The sequence below is a fragment of the Symphalangus syndactylus genome, chromosome 18, assembly GCF_028878055.3.
Source record: "Symphalangus syndactylus isolate Jambi chromosome 18, NHGRI_mSymSyn1-v2.1_pri, whole genome shotgun sequence".
Lineage (NCBI taxonomy): Eukaryota > Metazoa > Chordata > Mammalia > Primates > Hylobatidae > Symphalangus > Symphalangus syndactylus.
In genome coordinates, this window is record NC_072440.2 from 84,058,933 (window position 1) to 84,076,299 (window position 17,367).

Genomic DNA, 17,367 nt, shown 5'->3' on the forward strand with positions numbered 1-17,367 from the left:
TCCTATGCCAATTATTTTAGGCTTATAATTTGTATTTTTAAATGCAATGAGACTAAGAAATGGCAATTTGGATCTTCTATTGGGGACATAAATGATCTAATGTAGGAAATGCTAATATGCACATGGAAAAACTTTAAAATATGATGAGGGTGGGAAGCAGACAAGAATTCTAGCCAAGAGGAACTTCAACAAGTGAGCTTAAGAATAGTCTGCTGACTTCAAAGGATATCATCAAGAAAATGAAAAGACAACACACAGAATGGGAGCAAATATTTGCAAATTATTTATCTAATAAAGGTCTAGTATCCAGAATATATAAAGAACTCTTACAACTCAATAAGAAGAAAAATAAAGCAACTTAAAAACGGGCAAAAGGTCTGAATCGGCATTTCTCCTAAGGGATTTGAAAATATGTGTTTACACAAAAACTTATAACATGAATATTCACAGCAACATTATTCATAACAGGTAAAAAGTGGTAACAATCCAAATGTCTACTACCCAATGAATGGATAAATCAAATGTGGTATATTGACATACTGGAGTATTATTCCACAATGAAAAGGAATGAAGTATTGATACATGCTAAAACATGGATGAACCTTGAAAACATTATGCTAAAAAAAAGAAGTCAGTCACAAAAGACCACATATTGTATGATTCCACTTACATAAAATGTCCAGAACAGACAAATCCATAGAGACAGAAAGTAAATTAGTAATTGTCGAGGGCTGGAGGGTTGGGGAAAACTGGGAGTAACTGCAAAGGGTGTGGGATATCTTTTCCGGGATGAGGAAAATGTTCTAAAATTGATTGTGGTGACGGCTGCACAACTCTGTGAATATACTGAAAACCACTGAACTGTACACTTTAAATGGGTGAGCTGTACATGAATTATAGCTCAATAAAACTGCTGCTAACAAATAAATAAAAGAGGAGGCTGAGGCAAAAAGTAGTGAAGGAAAGGGAAAGAATGACAGAATGCCTTAAACCCAGGGTGACAATTAATTTTAGGTTTCTGCTACAGTGTATTTTCCTTTGGCCCTTAGTAGGTATCACTAAAAATGAGCAGAAAATGCAACTTGTAAAAGGCAGTGAAAGTCAGGAAAGAGAGGTAATATACAAAGCCAGGAGTCAGGCAAGGGGAGGCTTGCTATTTCAGCTAAATAGCTGAAAAATATAAGGGTCTAGATTTAAACAGCAAGGGCTGAGACAAAGGAGAAGAGATGCATATTTACAGATATGAGCACATGCAGGGCTTCCTCCCAGCTTTCTGTCTGTGCTTCATCTTTCTACTCTGTTTCAGTCCTGTCCAACACTCTCTATAAGCCACACCACACTGGAAAGATCAGTGATTCTCAAGTGTTTAGTAAGTATATAAATCACTAAGGGTACTTGTTAAAAGCACAGGTTCCTAAACCCACACCCAGAACTTTAGATTCAGAATGTGGGTGGCCCCAGAAATCCAATTTTAACCAAATCCCAACCTCATGTTGATGCAGGTGCTCTGAGGACCACACTCGGAGCACTAGTGTGTGACCTCCATGGTCCGGATCCCCCTCCAGGGAAGTAGTGGGTAGCATGTAAGACCAAGGACTTTGGAAGCTAACAGATCTGGGTTTGAATCCTGTTGTTGCCACATACTCATTGTTGACCTCTGACAGTTACTTAACATCTGTGTGCCTTAATATCTCCATGTGTCTTCAGACACATGGTCTGCACAAGGTCTGTTGCGCAGACTGAATAAAATAATGTTTGTAACAGGTTCAGCACAGTGTCATCAGGGTTGTGGCTTCTGGATCGCTCTTGTCTGTGATTCTTGTCCCCGGCCAGCATATCACTGCCATGGCCAGTGGACTTCTCACTGCTATCTCAATAAAAACTTTAGAGAAGGAGTCTTAATTCAGAGTCAGTGGATCCCTAAAGCATTTGCGCTTATATACAAGGAAGTCCATGAATGTTCTGAAGAATATGCAAGATTATCTGGGGGTAGAGGGAGTTGTGGATGGTTACAGCTATCATGACATTCTCAGGTTTGAAGTGGGGTTGTGACTCAAGCAAAGTCTAGAGCTGATCCCTGAGAGAAATATTTAGCCCCTCACTTCAGATGTCTGTTTTTACATTTTCCTCACTAGCTTATCCTAAATGAATTCAGGTGACTGGTATTACCTAAGGTCCTTGTGCACAGTATCTAGAGGGAATTTCAAAAATTGGGGTCCTTGAACATTTTGAAAGAAGGATTCAGAAGAAGATGTTGATGTTGATGATGATGACAGTAATAGTAAGAACAGCAACTTATAATGCATCAGGTATTTACAGTGTGCCTGGCACTATGCTAAACACTTAAACACATTCTCTCATCTAATCCTGGCAAAGATTCTTTGAGGGTTCTAGACAAAGAAACTGAGTTATACAGAAATTATGTAACATACAGTAGTTCACACGACTACAAAGTGGCAACCAGGGCTCAAACCCAAATGTTACCCCAAAGCAGTGGTCTTAACTAGTGTGTGCCTCTGCATTTCACTAAAGACTTTATCATGATGGGAGGGGCAGGTGGGTCAGGATAGAAGATAAAGAGACTGTTGAGGGTAGAGATGAAGTTCTATTTCTGAATGAACTTCAGAACTCAGGTAAGTTTCTAATCCTTTCTCTGTTTTGTCACCATAAAATGGGGGCAACAGCGGCAACCAACCTCATAGGGTTATTGAGAGAACTGAATGAGCTAACAGGTATAGAGCGCTTAACACATGTGGCATGAGTGTTCATTGGTATTAGCCATTAGTAGTATACAGCATCTGTATCCACATACATATATTTTCCTATAGAAATAGTTAATATGGTTTTGATGTTTAGGTTTTTTCATCTTTGCATTGTATATATTTAAGGTATACAACATGATGTTTTTGATACACATAACACATAGTAAAATGATTACTATAGTAAAACAAATAATATATTCTTCACTTTCCATAGTTACTTGTGCGTGTGTTAAAAGCACCTAAAATCTACTTTCTTAAGAAATTTTCAGTATACAATATAACATTACTAATTATAGTCCTCATGCTGTATATCTGATCTCTAGATTTATTCATCCTATATAACTGCAAGTTGGTATTCTTTGACCTACTTCTCTCCATTTTTCTACCTCTTCCCCACCCCTGGTAACCACTGTTGTATTCTCTGTTTCTATGTATTTGACATTTTGTTTAGATTCCACATATAAGTGAGATCAGGCAGTATTTTTCTTTCTATGCTTGGCTTATTTCACTTAGCATAATGTCTTCCAGGTTCATCCACATTGCCTTTATTAAGGCTGAATACTAGTCCATTGTTTTATATATATATAATATATATAAATTATATAATATATGTTATATATAAATATATATATCATATATATAAATTATATAATATATTACATATATAAATTATATATATTATATATATATAAATTCCTTTGTCAATGGACAATTAGGTTGTTTCCCTACTGATGACCATTTCAGTTGTTTCTACCATTTTCACCCTTAACGTTAAATTACGGGGCCAAGTTAATCTATACTTTTAAGTAAGAGTTTGAAAAAAGTAAATGAACAATCTCTGGTGAACAACTCTACCAGGGTGGAAATAATAAAGACCAATCACAAAAATATCTATCTACACACAAATATTCTGAAGGGTTTTCATATTGAATGAACACAAAAATCTAAAATTTTAAAATATCATGCTCCATAATCTGTTTTTTTCAAGGAATAATATATGATGATATTACAGTTAATGAATCCTTAAAAGCTCTCAAAATAATTTCCTTTAGCTTTAAAACACATTAAATTGGTTGTGCTAAACTCTGACAAAGTTAAAATTAGGAAAAAAGTACTAGGTCAGAGGAGGAAATGAAAACATGGAAGTGTTATCACCATTTGGTCATAAACTCCGTTTCTCAGAGAAACATGGCTATAAAAATCTGTTCCAGGATAAAAACTTGGCACAAAGAAACCCAATCTGACATCATACTTTTTAAAGATTGGGGTGGAGTAGGGAGAGGAGGGATTAAAAAGTGGGAGGGAAAATTCTTTGCATGTAGGGAAAAAAGGTTGTCCGTAAAGTACATTTTCCACTGATCCATATAACTTCTTCAAATTAATGGTTTGGTTCAGCTGAAATTTGCCAAGGTAGATTTCAGGCTTTTTCAAAAATGACCTCTATTTTGTTGAAGCTGTCTATAAAAGAGAATGTTCACAGACAGGAGGTTCATTCCCTGTTATGGTCCTATTTACAATATTATGTTAACCCATCATTTGTCTTGTTTTAAACTAAAGGCTTCCCCATTCATTAAGTCATTAGTGTTGCTAATGAAAGACAGCGTGTCTGAATTTTAACAAGTCTAGAAAAACTCCAATATGATCATTAGTCCCTCTACTATGGGACTCAAAATCAGACATACCAGGATCAAATTATATGCTCTTTAATAAAACTTCACACAGTAAAATCTGAAAACATTGATGTTAGACTGTTCCTCCAACAACAATAGTGTACAGAGCTCCACTTTATATATGAATTTTACACATTTAAGAGCCTTAGTCACTGCCTACTTACACCAAACTTGTAATCAAGAATCATACCATTACTTTAGATACTAAATAATTACCCTTTAAAACCATGCTGTGGACATAATATAACATACATTCTACAGCAAAGATGAAGTAGAACAACTTTATTTTTAAAATCCACCTGACATACTCCCCTATCCACATTGATATTCTGCCCTGAAAACTAAGTAAATGATGCTTTATTAATATAACAGACCAATCATTGATCATTGTCTAGACGGAAACATACTGATGTGAGAAAATTGTGGAAAATCTGAGAGCCAGGGGCCCTGGAAGAACCAGTGCTGTGAACAACATGAGCTTAATGAGGTCATGGTCCTAACACAAGAGGAAAGCTCTGAAGTGCTGGTTTCAATACCCTAGAGCCTTGCTCCTTCTGGAGTTCTTCTGTCCCCATCACGAACTAAATTAGGAAACCTAGGTGTTTATGTTGGGTGGGGAGGCATCAGAGTAGGAGAGGTCTTCGTGAATCTCTCATTCTGCAATAATAGGGATAAAAACTGCTTCCTAACATCATAATTATGTTAGCTATTGAGAGCAAGAAAAAAGTTAAAGTGTGTTCTTATTTAAGCAAATATCAATAAATATGAACAACAGAATTCTTGGAAAAATGATCATCCATTATATATCCTTATTAACAAATGTTCCCAATCTGTTGGCCTCATGGCATCATGGGGGTTTAGGGTTGCTAGAACAAGTTTACTAAATGATCACACACCAAGCATTATTTGAAGACTGAATAAATGCTCTGTGTGTGTGTATGTGTATATATGTGTATGTTATGAACTGAATAGTTATGCCCCCAAAATCCACATGTTGAAGCCCTAATCCCCAATGTGATAGTATTAGGAGGTGGGGCCTTTGGAAGGTAATTTGGTTTAGACAAGGTCATGAAGGTAGAGTCCCCATGATGGGATTGGCACTTTTACAAGAAAAAGAAGAGATATGAGGGCTTCCACTCTACTGTGTGAGGATACAGCAAGAAGGTAGCCATTTGCAAGCTAGGAAGAGGGTCATCACCAGACACCAAATATATTAGCACCTTGATCTGGAACGTTTTAGCAACCACATTGTGAGAAATAAACTTCTACCATTTAAGCCATCCAGTCTATGGTATTTTGCTATGGCAGGACAAGCTAAGACAATGCATATGTATACATATGTATATATACACACACATAGCTACATATATCTTTTATACATACGTGTTACATGTGTATGTATGCACATATACATATGGCACATATACAATATGTGCATATATACATGTATATATGTATTCATCTTTCAAGTATATAATCATACTGTTGTGATTAAAAAATACAAGTACATTTAAAAGGCATTTTGAATTCATTTATTAATATGAAATGCTAAAAGTACTACTTCTATCTCTAGGGATCTATGAAATTTTTTGAAATTTATTTTTTACCCATAGTAAAATTTACTCTTTGTGATATACAGTTCTATGGATTTTGACAAATGTGTAGAGTTGTATATTCACCATGACAACAGAGAATAATTCTATCATTCTAAAAAAATTGCCTTGTCCTGCCTCTTTGTAGTCAAGCCCTTCTCCTATGCCCATATAAAAGGTTTTGACATTAATAAAAGGTCCTCACACTTGGAAGATATTGGAATAATGGTCTCACAGTGTTGATGACCATCTGTTTTATAACCTGAAGCTACCTTTTTTATACATTGGTTTCTACTTCCATCAAGTGTCTGACATAAAGGATTGAAGGGGAAAGTCACTGAAACAACAGGATAGGAGGAATTAGAGACTTAGAGTTCAGGCTTCAAGACAGGACGAAGAAATAAATGCTAGAACTTGATGATGGAAGAGATACAGGTAGAAAAAAAAGAAATATGCCTGAGAGATGCAGGAAAAGTATTGAGTTGGATAAAGCTGATGAGTGATCATTTACGAAGAAAAGTAATAAACTCTGTTTTTAAGCAAGAGAATGATAGATCAGATTTGTGTTTTCAAAAGACTACTCTGTCTGTAATGTGCCAACTAGACTGAAGTGGGGAAAAAGGAGATGCAGGGAGACCAGTTACTAGTCCTGTTTAGAGATGCTAGTAGCTCAGATAAGTCATCACAAAGGATAGAAGTTTAATATAAAACCACAAGAAGTAAAGAAAAACAGGAAAGTATTTCAACAGCTACACAGCTAGAATATCTCTAGTATGTCATTCAGAGCACATCTGCAATCCCAGTCAATCCTTGTAGAAAACCGGAATCATCAAGACAATACAGAAGGACATCTAGCAATATGGCTAACTGCAGAATCTAGAGTCCTCCTGCAACAAAACACTAAGAGGTGTTGAATAAATTTTTTTTATTTTTTATTTATTTATTTATTTTGAGACGGAGTCTCGCTCTGTCACCAGGCTGGAGTGCAGTGGTGCAATCTAAGCTCACTGCAACCTCTGTCTCCCAGGTTCAAACGATTCTCCTGTCTCAGCCTCCCAAGTAGCTGGGACTAGAGGCGCATGCCACCACGCCCAGCTAATCTTTGCATTTTTAGTAGAGGCAGGGTTTCTCCATGTTGGCCAGCATGGTCTCCATCTCTATTTTTCTTTTTCTTTTCTTTTTTTTTTTTTTTTTTTTTTGAGATGGAGTTTCACTCTTGTCGTCCAGGCTGGAGTGCAATGGTGGGTTCTTGGCTCACTGCAACCTCCACCTCTTGGTTCAAGCAATTCTCCTGCCTCAGCCTCCCAGCTAGTGATCCCTCCACCTCGGCCTCCCAGAGTGCTGGGATTACAGACGTGAGCCATTGTACCCAGCTGAATAAAAATTTTTAAACATAGTTACGCTTCCTCCAAATTAAGAATAATTCCCGGGAGTACCTATCCCTGGTCCTACTACCTATGGCTCAGGTATCTGGGGCACATGGTCCACAGAAGGCTGTGAGTGTGGTGGGCACTGAGGCTTCTCAGAGAGAACAATGTCGTATGCAGTTTTCCTGCATGGTCTGTCCTATAAAGAGGCATAAAGGCTGTTGTACCAAGGAAGTGACAGGGATCAAGCTCTGTTTTATTACGACTAATCTAGCAAAGAATAAGATACCTAGAGGCTTGAAACAGGCTGGGGCAAGGGTGAGGAGATGAACATGAGACGACATGCAAGCAAAATGAACTGGCAATTGATTAGATATGGGAAGCAATAGCAAGAGGTCAAAAACAGGATGTCTGGGTTTCATGGCTAGGGTCATTAGAAGGAGGGTAAAGCCATTAATGAAAATAAAGAACATGGGAGAAGTGTTGATTTGGGGGACAGGAAGACAGGAAGTGTTAGATGATAATTCACACTTTAAATATTAGATATGAAGATATAGTGACTATTCTAGCATGAGACAATATAGAAGACATTAAAAATGCAGAACTGAACTATAGAATATAGATGCTTAAATGAGGTTTAGGAATTGGCTTTAGGGGAAGGTGCGTTCCTCTCTAAACTATATTTAAACTTTTTATGCAAATATATTTTTCTGGGGTGAAGTCTATGGCTCTCATTAGATTTTCAAAGAGGTCTGTGTCAATCTGCTATTCCTTTAAACATACTGTGTCAACTTTGGTTACTGTTAATCTCTGGTGTTGTACAGTTTCCTTATGATATGTCTAGGTGTCAATTTCTTTTTATTTGGCCTGTTTGAGATTCACTGGACTTCCTCAATCTGAGGGTTGATATCTTCCATCAGTTCTGGGACATCCTGGGGGCATTTTCCTGTCTACTTTCTGATTTCTTTGCTCAATGTTTTTGTTAACTAGCACTTTGCATCTCACACTTTCCACTGAGGAATGTTTTCCTACTTGTGAATAAATATAAATGAACAGCAACTGCGTAAAACAGTAATGATCGGTGTGAAAAGCTTTGCTGTTAAGAAATAGTGTTAAACTGGAAATCATGAATTTCTCATCTTCACGGCAGAAAAAAAATCTGCACAAAATCGTTGAGATGTTTTGCAGAAAGGTGCTAGGCCTGATTTTTTAAATTAAGATATAGTATATCATATAGCTTTAGACTAATTATTATGCTGTAGAGAGGAGTATAGCATTTAAGAGAAACAAGGCACAGAACTTCCCCAAGACTCAAAATAAATTTAAGACAGAACTTAAGGGTCAAACAAGTTTAAGAAACATATACCAGTGAGATTTGAGTTATCACAGATTTATATACATCTTCTTTCTAAATGTGTATTTTCTGCCTAAAAAGGAAGCTAGATAAAAACACTGAGATATCACTAACTTAAGTGGCTAGGGAGGTGGGAGTTCTACACCAGAATGTTTCCAAAAATATGACATTTTGGGGCTGATTGATTTTCTCCCCCAACTAAATTCTGTTCTGGTTCTTTTTTGTAATATTTCAAAGCAAAGGCTGAGCTCTTGATCTTTTGGGAGGCACAGGCAAGACAAAAGGCCAAACTCACTAATGAAAACTTGCTGAACTTACTTTTCAGAATTCCATTCTAAGTCACGAAGAACCCTTTTGGCCCTGCTCCCAGACTAGTAAAACGAACATCTCAAGTCCCTAGAGGATAAGACAGCTCTCTCTACCAAAATCAAATACATATCTTCTCCTGAGAGCTGGCTGTCTTAGCATACTCAGGACTGTCTATTTATCAAAGGAGTAAAGAAAAAAACTTTCCAGGAGCACAATATTTATTATAGGATTATCTCAGTGACTCAAGAAAACATGAGTAAGGCTAAATTAAACCATGTTTACTATTACGTTCTATTACTTAAATCCTGACACAAAATCAGCCTAAGAGATCTGGAAGGTCTCTTTTTTGAGATGACTGATATGGATTTTTTTTCAAGGCAAGAATTTTTTTCTTTAAAATCTATATCTGTTAGTTATACAATTTTTCTCATTGTTCTAAAAATATTTTAAGCATCTAAAATGAAAATTTTCCATTCTGTTAAGATATCAAATTTGGTGGTAAATAAAATCACATATACCGATATATTGAACTTGCTTATTGCTTTTAAAAAATGCATTTGATCCAATTTATCTGAATTTAATATCCTTACTCATCCATAATTTTAAGTAGTATTATTTTAATTTTCAGTTCCCCTCACCCTTTCCCTAGGTCCTTTAGCCAAGTTTCACTTTATCCCAGCCCTTGTAGATCCCAGGCTATCCAAAGAGACCATGTTTGCTGCCAGGCACGCTGTGGGGTAAAGGCAGGGGAGGGGAGGCTGGAGACGCCAACAGGACTATACTAGGTCACATAGGTCACAGAAGATCAAAGTCATATTCCACCTCCAGGATTCAGCTGATAAACCACTCTTACGAAATAGGGCTCCACCTCTCAGAAACATGAACAGGCGACCATAAAGGAAAGTATCCTCCTGGCTAGCCACAAGGCACAGCAACAAGAAATGACGGCGAAAACCCACCGCCTTAACATGCACATAGTGTCACAGCTTTCTGCCTCTCCCGCCAGACCTGCCAATGCAGACTGTGGCTGAGCTTGGGCAGGGGCCTGGCTAGGGCCAGCTTGGCCAGAGATGGGCTGCGGCTCAGCAGCCCTCAACTGATGGAAAAGAGGCCCAGGCCTTAAAGAGTTTAGCGTCCAGGGAGGCAATATGACAAAGGAGGCACAAACACAGAGGGAAAAAGTGTGGTGCCATTGGTGAGGCAGGCAGCGGTGGTCAGGAAAAGTTCCATGGAGGAGGTAATGATTGAGAAGATCTAAGAACATGGGCAGGACTTTAACAGACCCTGTGGGGGAGGTAAATAAATTCAATGTTCTGATCTAAGGAGTAGCCTGAGCAAGGTATAGAAGTGAAAAAAACACAAGGTGTGTTCAGGAAATCACAAAATTCTCAGTTTGACTGGACAACAGGATACACGTAGAGTCCAGCCTAGGATGGAAAAGCGAACAGGACTCTAACACAGACTCTGAATGCCAGATAGAGAGCTGTGAATTTACTTCGCTTGGCAACGGAGAGGCATTGAAGCTTCTCAGGAAGGACATTACAGGACTGGAATTTACTTCAGAAGGACAGTGACAGTTGCACATGGATAAACTGAAATAGGAAGAAACTAGAAGTTAAGAGCCCCTCAGGACCCATGGCAACTGAAAGACTGAACTAGGTAATGACAGTAGTAATGACAAGACTCAGAGACATTGTGGAGAGTGGGTTTTTGGTCCAAAACAACTGGCTGACTAATAGAGGCGTGAGGTATGGTCAATGCCTTTAAGATGTACCACCTGGGCACCAAGAAGACAAGAGTGTCATGAATAAAAACAGGCTGTAAAGAAGAAACATTAGCTTATTGGGGGAATGATGAGTTTAGTTTCAGGCCCTTTGAATTTGAGGTGTCAACTGAACACACAGACATGTCTATCTAGTGGTTAGAGAAGCAGATCTGTAAGCAGGGAGAAATGCTGAGATTAGAAATGGGGATCTGGGTGTCATCCACAAACAGGCAATGCCACAAAAGTGTCTAGAGATGTTATCACAGGAAGCACAATTTAGCATAATTTAATGGGTTGAAAAAAGGAAGGAGTAGCATGAAGGAGACAAGGAGGGATCTAAAAACTCCAAGTTATAGAAGAAAAAAGCTATATTATAAAACACATGATAGGCATACTATCATGAAGATCAGATGGGATGGTAAAGTGAAAAGCAGTTTGAATATTTTAAAGTACTAAACAAATACATATCTGTTATCGTTACAGTATTGCATATTTAATCTCTAGAAATGCCAGGCTTTCCATAATCTTCCAAAGCTCCTTCTCCACCAAGTCAAATGGAAATGTGATCTCCCACTCTCTTGAACTCTTATAGCACTTAATAAGTATTTTCTCAAGGAGCACTAACTAAGCATCAACCATGGGCCAAGCACTACAGTAGGGCCTTTCTCATCTACCTCCCCACTTGGAGTAGATGAAACTGAAACTTAGATTTATTCCTCTTCACAGAAGATGAAATGAAGCTCAAAAACGTTAACTTAAGCCAAGATTGCCAGCCAATAAGTGAAGGAACAGGGGGCTTCTGATGCCATGTATTAATATGCCTTTTCTATTAATCCACAAGTCACAACTTGCCATATTTGTTCTGATCTCTCTTACTTTAAGGAAATTAAGGGGGTGAGCCACATTTCATTTATGCTGACAGCCTCTGAAGCACCTAGCAAAGGGCCTCACATGTGGTCGTTCTGTTGCCTGAAAGAACAAACATGCATATTGCAGGTACACAGGCCTCAATAATAGTGAGCGTTTGTGGGCTGGGAAGTTTTGAGTACTCATTTCCAAGGCAGATGTAACTTAACAAAAAGTTCTAAAAACAAATTCTGTACTTGTGAAAGATGCCACCTGGTCTGCCTCAGGGCTGAAGTCCTCTTTTTATGCACAGAGTGGGAACAGCACAGGGAATGAGGAAGCTGGTTGTCTTTAAACCACTCCCACAAAGTGGCTCAAGCCAAGAAAAGGGCCCACACCTTTCGGGGAAGAGTGCTATGCAGACTCTCATGCCCATTTAACCTTTGGTTTCACTACTACAACTGCCAACAGTCTGGGGAAGAGGGAAAGGTAGAGCATGTTTCGCGCCAGCTCTGATGATGTAACCTTAATCACAGCTTTTCTGCCAGGGGAAAAAAAAGCAACTGGTTTAGAAACTATTTTTTCCCCTTTTCTAATATTCAACCAAAATCTAATTTGCATCACTGACTACTAGCTTTTTTTTTTTTTTTTTGCATAACTCACCACTGACTTTTTTTTTTTTTTTTTTTTTTTTAATTAACAGAACTTACTCGTGTCTAATTCAATGGATTGGTTTTGGTTCCTTGGAAAACAAATGTATAGGGCGAGAAATATGTTTATTTCATAAACGTCCCTTGTGCAAGAACACAAAGTTCTTCTCAGAAGCATTTACTCTGCAAGCCATAGAAATGCGCAGTGGGAGACCGGTAAACAATATGCATCTAAGCATCGTAAGGGCATGCAGCCATGTGCGGCAGGGCTGCCAGAGACACCAGACAACTATTCCACGACCCTGGGCAAACAGACTTCAGAAGTGGGATCACATTTCAGAGCTTCATCAAATTAGAATACATTTCAGAGTCTTCTACCAATGAATCTGACCAATGCTCCCTTTTGTCATGACTGTCTAATTTGTAGTCTTTTTAGGGTACAACAAATCAATATTTTTTCCTACATATAATGACAAGACCCAAAAGTAGCCTTTTTCTTTTCCAATTGCTGGGAGTAGTTAACATGAGTATAATATCTTTGCCTACTTCATGGACAAGCTGGGACAGAGGAACAGTCAGACTGGAATGGGGTTCTTCCCAGGCCCACGATATCTCTCTATGCCCATGGAGGAGATGGTGGGAACGCAAGCCTTCTCTTGGTAATTTTTACCCAGTGTGGATGGGGCTAATGGTCTCCCCTGAGCCTCTCCCTGTCAAATGCACTGCATGGGGCTTGGGACTTCCTAGAAAGAGCCATAGCAGAAGCCAAAAGGAGTACAAGCCTCAGCTAGGGCAAGAGCTTGACATCGGCTTTGGGCGGGTCCACATGGGATGCTTTTCCCATGACTCCTGAAAGAACTCTCCAAGTCTGAGTCGAAAATCAATGCTTGGATAGCTAAGAGTTGACAAGATAGTATAAAACACAGAAAACAAATGAGAGCTTAGCACAGTCAGTTCTCAAAACCTATCCCATGACTATGGCCTTCTTGAAATGGCACTATGTCTGTTCTATTCTCTGAACTCTGGAAGAATTAACCAAAAGTATTAATAACTTTAGCAAATATCTAAGCCCTTATAGAAGTCATATCCCAAGTTTACTTCTTTTATGTTAATCTTTCTCTAAAACCTCATTTTGAAAACTTCTACTTAAAGATATAAGAATGTTTGGTAGTTTGTTTTGGTATTATAAACGTAGTTCTACCAAGTGAATTTTTAGCAACCAGGAAAAGTATAAAACCTTTCAGTGAGGCATTTTCCAATATTTTGGTGACAACTACTTACTCACCTAGAAGACTGCCAATTAGGCAATTGATAACTGTGTATTGCATGTATGCACGGCATTAAAAAAAAGACTTGTTCCTCACCTGAGTGAGTAGCTTGCAATTCAGCAAAAGATTTTTAAAAATCCTTATCACCAATTAAAGCTATGATGGGTAGATTATAATATAAATATAGATTATAAGATTAATATAAATTCAGTGTTACGAAGAGCTCTGGGGAAGGCTAGACTAACTGTCCTCAGGGAAAATGGTTGGTAGAGACGGCATTTGAATAAGGCCTTAGAAAAACTATAGTATTTCAACAGGAAGAGGGGGTTAGAGAAGGGCCTTGTACATGGAAGGAGCAGCTTTAGCAAAGGCACAGAGGCAAGAGAGTGCTGGCAATGTAAGAAAACTTCAGTGCTCAGGTCTGGCTGAAGGAAACAGTATATGAGGGGAAGTAACCGAAAAATGATCTAAAAGGGTATGCTGTGGAGAGCTCTTAACATAAAATAGAAGAGGCCGGGAGCGGTGGCTCACGCCTGTAATCTCAGCACTTTGGGAGGCTGAGGTGGGTGGATCACAAGGTCAGGAGTTTGAGACCATCCTGGCTAACACGGTGAAACCCCATCTCTACTAAAAATACAAAAAAATTAGCCAGGCGTGGTGGCGGGCACCTGTAGTCCCAGCTACTCGGGAGGCTGAGGCAGGAGAATGGCGTGAACCCGGGAGGCGGAGCTTGCAGTGAGCGGAGATGGCGTCACTCACTCCAGCCTGGGGAACGGAGCAAGATTCCGTCTCAAAAAAAAAAAAAAAAAAGAAAGAAAAAAAAGGGAGGAAGGACATGAGAGAACTGGACTTTGGAGATAGGAAAAATGACTTTTAAAATATACCCTTCCCTAATCATTTCCCACACATCTTAGATTTTTAGAGTGAGACTATTTCATTAGCAAGTTTATTTGCAAATTAAGTGTAGTAACTTCCAAGAAAAACAACCTAGCTGCTGGAACAAATGTTTTTCTGAGCTGGCAAATTATTGCCTGCAGCTTAACTAATATATTCATATTGCCTACTTCTTGCGATTGTTTCATTAACTCTTTTCTCATCACCAAAGGACCTTTGTAATTTAACTCATTAGTTACACAATGAGTGGCTACTCTAGAACTGGTACATGCTCCCTTATTTACCCATCCTCTCCTTTTCTGCCCCAACTTATCCCTGCTAAACACTCGTTCTTCTGCTATTAACTGTATCAATAATAATAACATTCATGGCTATTACTTGCTGAGTGTTTGCTGTAGTGCCAGGCACTGTGATTAATGCTTTATGAACAGTATTAATATAATCCTGAAAACAACACTATGAAATAGGTATTATTATGTCTATTTTATGACTGAGGAAACAAGCTCAGAGAAGTTACATTTTGTGCCAGCTGGTGAGTGGCAGGAACCAGGTTTAAACCATATCTGCTTGACTCAGAGCCCTTGCCTCATGCCACGTCATTCTACTGCCTCTGGTATCCACTGATCACTTACTAATATGGGTCAGTATTTTCAACTAAAAAAATAATAAAACTCTTTGGGGCCAGGCACTGTGACTCATGCCTGTAATCCTAGCACTTTGGGAGGCCGAGGCGGGCGGATCACCTGAAGTCAGGAGTTCGAGACCAGCTTGGCCAACATGGCGAAACTCGAGACTGAAAATACAAAAAATTAGCTGGGCGTGGTGGCTTGTGCCTGTAGTCCCAGCTACTCGGGAGGCTGAAACCCAAGAATCACTTGAACCCAGAAGGTGGAGGTTGCAGTGAGCTGAGATTGCACCACTGCACTCCAGCCTGGATGACAGAGTAAGACTCTGTCTCAAAACAAACAGACAAAAAACAACAACAAAAAAAACATTCTTTGGGAGGCCGAGGCAGGAGAATCACTTGAGCCCAGGAGTTTGAGACTAGCCTGGGCAATAGAGCGAAACCCGGTCTCTACAAATATAAAAATAAAAACATTAGGCATGCATGGTGGCACCTGGAGTCCTAGCCACTTGGGAGGCTGAGGTAGGAGGATCACTTGAGCCCAGGAGGTCAAGGCTGCAGTGAGCCATAAGCATGCCACTATACTCCAGCCTGGGTAACAGAGTGAGACGCTGCTGTCTCAAAACAAAAATTAAACATTCATTGAGTGCCTGCTGCTGTAAAATCCTGTTCTAGGTGCTGTGTCAGATATATAAAAAAACAAGAGAATGCCTATAGATTATTGATGTTCGTATACCAGATTTGAGTATAAACAGCTGTGTCATATTGGTTTTTAAGATGATGTGTCCATGATTTATAAATTAGAGCAACTAAGGTCAGAAGGGGTAAAAATGGCTCAGTATTTTTACTAAGAATGCTAGATAGTGACCACATCTACTCACAGACAGAAATCAGCCAACTGTGACTAAATGACTCACAGAGAATTTTAATAATACATTTCAATCAGAGTCTGTAAAAACTCTGCTGATGAAAAATCTGTCCTGTCAGAAGTTCCCAACCAAATCTGCTTATAATCCATTTTCAATGAACCTCAGCTTCCTTTGAAGTAGAATAAGCTACTGAAGCATTTCACCCACAATACTCACACTGTGAATCCAGGCGTTACAAAATTCATTACTGACGAATAATGTTACTTGGTTAGAACACAAATGCAACATCAAACTACTTCTGCCATGTAGCCTGAATGTTGTGTAAAATTATACACAGCTATTTCAATGCAGCAAAATAAAACGTTATCTTTTTAAGCTATCTACTTTTAATATTAGCTTTACTAACTTCTGACTCAGTTTTTGCTAAATATTTTAAAGAGGCTAGTTACGTTTTACAAATAACATTAATAGTTACAAATAAGTAAGAAATTGGGCCAGATGTTTAGCAGCCCACTGTAGGCTACAACCATTCAAACTCCAGGGAACATCTGGAAGGAGTCTCAATTTTGGACTCAGTCTGCCTATTCCTTTCTCTCTACAAAGGTACAGTATTCATGTCACTAAATGCACAATAACACTCCCCAAAAGGGTGTAGTGGCAAGTACTAACTGCATTTACTCTGCAATGGAAACTCTTAATATGATGAATTTTTTAAGGAAACAAAAGTCAATGAAGAGAAATAAATGTAAGAGTTCAAGAGTGGCAAAAGGAAGAATAAGACATATTGGCTAGCAAGAAGTAGCACCAGGCTACCTAATGTTAATGACACTTACTGCTCAATTCGAGGTGACAAGTACAGCTTGGGGTACACCTGGGTGGCTTCAGTGTCCTCAAAACTAACAGAGAGGAGGGCCACATCTTCTCCAGGGTCTTCATTTACATCCTTAAACAAGAAGTGAAAACAAAACATCAGCACCTGTTCTCCTAACATCTTATTAGTGACAAGCTCACAGTCCACTGGCATTGAAGCCATGACTGTGAGTTACCCTTATTCCACTTTAGCTTAGCTGCTTAGCACATCCTTTCCACACACCTACCCACTCCTCTAGAGGGATGGATTTTAAACTTTCTGCGCAAAGCCTACCACAGCAAAGCGAAAGACCTCCACCTATCTCACTTGTTCCCACATTCAGGGGGTAGGGGGCAGGTAGTGAACCTGGTGGTAACAAAGAATTCAGCAAAAATATAATTAAGTTGCAGTAAACATATTACCATAAACATAATTTATATCCTACAACATCAAAAAACATTAAAATATCCAGTAATTTTCTTACACCTACCTTGACAGTATGTTGTAAGCTATTTAAAGAGCAAAAATTCCCAGGAAACATATCAC

At 38.7% G+C, this 17,367-nt stretch overlaps 1 protein-coding gene across 8 annotated transcripts in view; it reads right to left on the reverse strand.

The window, feature by feature from the left end:
• BABAM2 (BRISC and BRCA1 A complex member 2) overlaps positions 1-17,367 on the reverse strand; it is a 577,548-nt gene that overhangs the window by 197,560 nt on the left and 362,621 nt on the right. For all 8 annotated transcript variants that reach the window (XM_055253180.2, XM_063623865.1, XM_055253179.2 and 5 more), the window contains one exon: positions 16,805-16,914. In XM_055253180.2, coding sequence (XP_055109155.1) covers positions 16,805-16,914 — 110 coding nt within the window. The remainder of the gene's footprint in view (positions 1-16,804; positions 16,915-17,367) is intronic.